This window comes from Barbatula barbatula (genome assembly GCF_947034865.1).
Source record: "Barbatula barbatula genome assembly, chromosome: 10".
NCBI lineage: Eukaryota > Metazoa > Chordata > Actinopteri > Cypriniformes > Nemacheilidae > Barbatula > Barbatula barbatula.
This window is the reverse complement of record NC_136773.1, coordinates 4,116,478-4,123,288: the sequence shown is the minus strand read 5'-3', so window position 1 is coordinate 4,123,288 and position 6,811 is coordinate 4,116,478. Positions and strand designations below refer to the sequence as shown.

At 37.7% G+C, this 6,811-nt stretch overlaps 1 protein-coding gene across 1 annotated transcript in view; it reads left to right on the top strand.

Annotated features, from left to right (window-relative positions):
• Nucleotides 1–1,434: 1,434 nt before the first annotated feature.
• veph1 (ventricular zone expressed PH domain-containing 1) overlaps nt 1,435–6,811 on the top strand; it is a gene marked incomplete at both ends in the record, with an annotated part of 80,127 nt that continues 74,750 nt past the window's right edge. The window contains 2 exons of the mRNA XM_079465573.1: nt 1,435–1,572; nt 6,084–6,299. Of these exons, the coding sequence (XP_079321699.1) occupies nt 1,435–1,572; nt 6,084–6,299 (354 nt within the window). The remainder of the gene's footprint in view (nt 1,573–6,083; nt 6,300–6,811) is intronic.

The following is a 6,811-nucleotide window of genomic DNA, read 5'->3' as shown; positions in this document are numbered from 1 at the left end:
TCTCAATTGCTTTGGCTCAATTTTATTTTCCAAAACATTAAGATCTGATCTCTGAACAATTAGCTTATTGTTCACATCAGATTGGAATTTCTTATTGATTTGAGCAAATTGCAAATGCTTTGGCACATGTGTGCCAACAATAAGTACAATCGTCTGCAGTTTGGACAATAAATAATTGCATATGGCTTGTTGATCAAAACTGATGAGTCAATTCTCACTTAAACTGTCAAACTCTTCACAACTTCTCAATCATTTTTCATCATGTACGCCATCACATTCAAAACAATCCATTCACTTATCAAAAACTGGTATACACGCATGCATATTCCATAAATATCTGACATTGATATTGTTTGTAATGTCTGCTACATTGGCAAATTACATCTAATTGCAATACAATTTGAATCAACCAAGCAACCATTTAACCAATGAAGTTTGGGAGCATATATATGTAGATTGCCCACATCACAATCAATAAAAAATTTTGACCATGGAGGTCTTCCACCATACACTCCATTCCTAAACCCAATAATTTTCCCGCTTGGAGGTGGACAGTATATGATCATAGACCACAAGATCAGATGTCTCTGTTGGATGCCATGAATGCTGCATGTGAGGACATCACAGCAGCTGATCATTGCAGGGTATGGGTGCGGCATTCAAGGAGATTTTATCCCCGGTGCATGACAATGGAAAACATAAGATGTGATGATGAAATTATTTGGCCTGACCAACAAGAGCGACAGGATTTCCAACAGGAATAATTCATTTTTCATGGAGGTTATTTTGTAGTTATTTACTATTGTATTTTTGTTGTAACATACCGTAAGAAATATGAAATGTTCAGCAATTGGACAAGCAAGATTTCAGTTTACATGTAATACACATACAAACATCAATGTACTGAATAAATCGAAATGTTCATTTACTTTTTTTCTATGTAGTATTGACTCTTCTCAATTATGAAGATTTTTTATGAAACCTTAATTTCCATGGTTGACTGTCATGGTGAAAAAACAACTAAACATTTTGACCAGTGTGGCTCACACGATGACAAAATTACTTTATATTTTGGTGGCCTTGGCCAAATTACTGACAAGATTACTAGGTTTTGAAGCATGAATTAAATGTTTTGGGTGAGTAAATTCATTTTGCAGACATGCAATAAAGTTCTTAAGTTCCAGCAAACAGTTGTGACATTTGCACTCACAGTTTAGAGAATGTTAAGACTGTTGCGAAAAATGTGCTTAAGCAATTGAGAAAAACTGTAACATACATTTTTGTCATCTTTTTTCCCTCTCTTTGTGTTGTGGATTTAGGTTGTGGATGTTGTGAAACGTGTGTGCCCAACAACCCGTAGCCATCGTGATGTCAGGTCGTCGTGGTAACACATGGCAACAGAAGCAGCATGCTCAAGCTTGAGCCCATCCCAGAATGCATCATCTCTTCCGTCTAGTGCTGGGACAGAGAGACCTGTCCCGTGCAGGTGACCTCTTCTCCCTGGATGACTGTGAGATTGAAGACTGTCTGTCTCAAGCCCTGGAGGAAATCAAAATCATATCCTGCTCTCCGGTGAGTATACTGTACAACACGCTGACCGGAGAAAAGCAAATACATCAGACAACCTTCTTAAATGAGTTTAAAGACATCAGATCATATAATATTTTCTTTGCATTTTATTTCATTTACATAGTAACATTTTAATTTACAGACACAAAGAAAGTAACTTTGAAACGAAGATTCTAAATATATAGTTAAGAAACTAATGTAAAGACAATAAATGACATGGAAGTCAATATGAAGATGCTGCCATTTGTAAAACCAAGATAAACCCGAAAAGTCTTTTTTACAATATAACACTACCCAAGTACTCAACTAAAAAGAAAAAATTATATCAACAGTTGTTTGATTTTTCTTCAGCTAATTACAAACTGGGTCTCCTTGGCCTTGTAATGCAGTTGAATAGTATTCCATTTTAATAGTAATCCATAAGTACTTGGTAAAAAAAAGCTTGTGAAGTGATGGATCCAGTATGTCTCAAACTATAGTTCAAACTTTTTAATATGGTATTACAGAATAGTGACACATGTTTAGGTCCACTTTGTTCAGTCCAGATATTAAGTCAAGGCTTTTACGTCCAGATATATTTACAGACAGTTTTAACAGCAACAACATAAACAAACTTTACTGCGCATGCATGCTTTTGTGGCCCAAATGGAACTTCCAGTAACCTTAGTCGAGAAGAAATGTGTATATAAAAGGGAGGCGTTCAAGGCATATCGCAGCTTGAATGCCTGCAACTATTTTCCTTCTGGAAACATTCTGACCCACACGAATGGAAATACATGTGTTGTTTACGGAGAAATCGAAGCGGGTCAGACACTTTCTCAAAGAGCTATTCCACATGGATCGTTCATGATGAAGAATGGTGAATTCCAGTATGGGCATTGTATCTGCATGGCAGGGTAAGTACGACAGCCGGTTACGTTTTACATTTAAGCATTTGGCATTTTTATCCAAAGCGACTTACATTGCATTATCCTATACATTTTTACATAGGTATCTGCAATCCCCCGGGATCAAACCCACAACCTTGCGTTGTTAACGCAATGCTCTTACCACTGAGCTACAGGAAAGTTTTAGGATCTATGCAGCAATTGAGAGGTGTGTAGCCATGTGGGTACGATTTCGTCACAGATGACTAAGAAGGGAAGATATTTTAACTATATTTTTATATTTAATTATAATATTTATGTATAAAAGTATATACATTATAACATATTTATGTAGATTTCAAATATCCTTTCAGACTGATCCACAACCAGTAGCTCAATGCAATTTCTTGAAACCTGGCAAGTGTCAGCTATGAAAATGGTTAAAAAAACAAGTCAATAGGGCTGATCTGAAATTAGTCTAACTATTAGACATTTCAAGTTTTTTATTGTTTTCTTTCCTTCGTAGATGGTGATACATGAAAACGGACACATTTGGTGGCAAAACATTCAGGGAAATTGTTTTGCTTTAGATCTAATTTGTTGGAAACCTGTAATCTTCTGAGATATTTTCTGGATGGCCAACAGACAGGGCATTCCATCTCCTTCGCCATCCCATCGAGCGATTCATGAAAGATGATTGAGACAACCTCACAACTCACTTTGAAGTCTGATCTTATAGTCATTTTCTTGCGATTGCAATTTCATCTTTAGAAAAGCAACTTTTCTTTGCAATTTGAATTTTTCATTTTGTAGCTGCTCAATGTCTGCCATTGAAAGATCTGTCCCCACCGCAGTGCATCGTTCTGCACAGTCCGCATGGATGGACTTAACCACAGATGTTCTCGTCCGTCTCCTCTGTGAACCGCTGATGGCGTTTATGTGTGCGAATATTGATGGAACATAATCTGGGTGTAATGGGTCCACTGATGGTGCACCTAAAAAACAAAACACTTTAGTTTAGTTGACACTATTGCACTTTGCTAAACATCATACATACTTTGCCTAATCTTTTCTGGTTACATGTAGATTCATGTGTAAAGGTGCATTCTTTATATGGTATTGCTTAGAAATTATATTAGTATCAGCATCAGTAGGATTCTAGAAAAATTTTATTAGGTCAAAGCCAAATGTATTTGTCACTTTTCACAACGTACACTGTTTCAAAGCAGATTTACAGATAAAAAAGCACATCTACGCCAGTGAAAGTGTATTACGGCTTCATTAGATAATCTATGCACTGTTGTAATTGTTATGTCCTGTTTGTTAACTTCCGGTCTGTGTTGGTTATCAGTCTGGCTAGCGGCTAGCAGTAGGCCTACAATCATTTGATTTATAGTAATTTTCATTTCTATTCATGTTTAAATGTATCAAATTAAATTAAACTACAATTAAATCAAACTACTCAAGAGTTATTGATTCTTTGCTGATGTCTACCGGAAGTTTATGTTGTTGCTTCTAAAAACGTCTGATGGAAAACACGTGGCTCTCGTGTTTGATAGATAGTTCAAATTATAGCTAAAGCGTATCAAGCATTACAGTGAGCTAACACTACCGTGTAAAATTAACGTTATACAATGTTAGCTAGGTGTGTAGCAATCAGTTTAGCTTATTCGTTGCTACTGCTGCAGGCTTGTTACTAGTCAGCTAGCGGTTGTCTGTCGCTAGGTTGTTGTTACCTGTAATGAAGTGAGTGCTGCAGATCCTTGTATTCTTGCATGGCTGCCAAGCCTCTCTGCGCACAGCAGCGGTCCACGCTCGTCGTCTCTCCTCGTCTATGGGAAACCGAAACATTTTTCTTTTCGAAAAGGCATTTGTTCCAGAGGTCATGTTGCATCCCACAACACAACAACTTGAGCCCAGCTCCAGTCTACTCATCACCTTAACTCTTAGTGATTTTGTAGTCGGCGACATTTTACTAGCCACTAGCCAGACCGATCAACAACAAACAGAGACCGCAAGTTAACCTCGCGATGCGCATGCGCCAGATGAAATCGTCTATTCATATGACAGTTCAATTACAAATGGATCATCTTTATGCTCCGCTCCCTTCGAAGAGTAAAGCTCTTGATGTGTGAACTCTAGAAGAATAAAGCAATTGCATCTCTTAATATGTCGTTTTATAATTCACTTGCCAAAAGGAGCAATAAAACAACGTCATTTTCTCTTGGAGGAACGTTTTGTATGGTGTCGCTGCTAAAACCATTCAGTTAAATCTTTAATGTTTTCATTTTAAATTCCCCCTGGCTCTGCTCTTGTCTACTATTTGTTGTTTTGTATTAATGACTTTATTTGTGTATTTTACTGTTTGTATCATAAAGATCTAATAAAGATTTAAAAAAAAGAAAAAGTTTTGTGTGGTGTCCCCTTCCCACAGTGCCCTTCGGACTGGAGGGCGATATATCACGCCTGTCTCATTTAGTTCGATTTCAATAACTTCACTATTAAACAATTTTGACATGACATGTCTAAAACGGAATCTCAAAAACAGTCAATTAAAAACATTAGCTGGGTTTTCATAAAAGGGGTCACATATATATTATATACATCAAATGTCAATTTTTTTCACTTTCTTTCTATTACTTGGTGTGCTGAATTACGATGTTTGAATGTGAAATGAGAAACAGGTGAGCCTGAGCCCATTCCACTAGCCTCTTCATTACATTGTGACAGGTTAAAAAAGCACTTTGTGCTGTAATGTTTAGGCTAAACTAAAACATAATGTGTATTTTTGGACATATTGGAGTATTTTGCCCTTCAATATACTGAAAATCATTTAAACTTATATGAATATCCTTTCATAATATTTTAAACCCTTTTATTTCAGTCATTGAAGAGCATTGCTATTATACATGGGTTTAAACTGTTAAAGTGAGTTGGAGAGCACTGTTGTTGATCACTGAATTGTCACTGAATAATTTGAAAAAGGTGACCCTTCATTTGCACACTCGCTGTATAATACATTTTAATGAACGAACCTGGTGTTGCCACCTGCTCCTGTCTCGTCTGGTATATTTTGTTTGTGCTGGCTCTTGTAAACAGATTTGAGCTCATCCAAGATCTCAGGGGTAGCCCTCTCTCTCTCTCTCTCTCTCTCTCTCTCTCTCTCTCTCTCTCTCTCTCTCTCTCTGACTCTCTCTCTCTCTCTCTCTCTCTCTCTCTCTCTCTGTCTCTCTCTCTCTCTCTCTCTCTCTCTCTCTCTCTCTCTCTCTCTCTCTCTCTCTCTCTGGGGCCTTCGTTGTCCTCCTTTCCACACTCACTTGCATTCTATTATCATTCCAGACATGCTTCATAATCAGGCCCAGGCGCATTCTCAAACATTTCTCACATTTTCTGTGCTATTCTTGAACCAGCTATTCTAAAACTGATAGCATTATTTTTTCATGTTTAGTATTAAGAATCAAGGATCAGTTAGCACTTGTTGCATTTTATAGAAAAATATAGTTCTAATATATACAGTAAATATGAGAACCAGAGATTAAAATTCCTTGACAATTCTGCTTCTATTCAGGAATCACAATCATTTGCACGCCAAAGGTAAATAGACAGTGCATTCTTCTTTAATCTAACCGATTTCTCATCTGGCTACAGGACTACCTGACCAATGACAATGACCAGGCGGTAGTGGAGATCTGCATCACTCGCATCACCACAGCCATCCGAGAGACGGGTTCGATCGAGAGGCACGGAGCAGCGCTTGTGTCACTGTGGGAGTCGTGTCTCGAGCACAACCTCCAGCCGCAGGGCAAAGATGAAGACACGCCGCATGCCAAGATCGCCTCTGACATCACCAGCTGCATCCTGCAGGTGCCACACGAATCACCCGCATTGAAATCTTACCTGCTTATTCCTTAAATCCTCCTCACAGACCTTCAGCTTCATGTTCAGTGTACAAATGTGTCCAGGATACACTTTAGCCAAACCTAGGCCTACTCTATTAATATCATTACAGTAGATAATAACAAACCGTGGGACATTTATTTTTAAAATAGCGGAGAAACATCCTGTGTAAACTTGAGGAGAACGTGCATCCACTAAACATCATCATTTGTTTAAAATTATTGGCAAAAATGTCCAAACCTCTGTAAAAGCAAAAATGAAGGTCCCTGACTTTTCCCTTCTAAGTGTTTGAAGCTGATTGGTTGTCATAATTGTAGTATTTCTCAGAGACTCAAGTGATGTGACTCAAAACACAACTGACACACATGACAGCAATTAGCCATAATCTCTTCCCTTTCTTATTATTTTTCTTTAAGGAGCTTTTTGAAGTCATGTTATAATTAATTTCTCTAGACGGGTGCTTCACGCCCCACATCCAT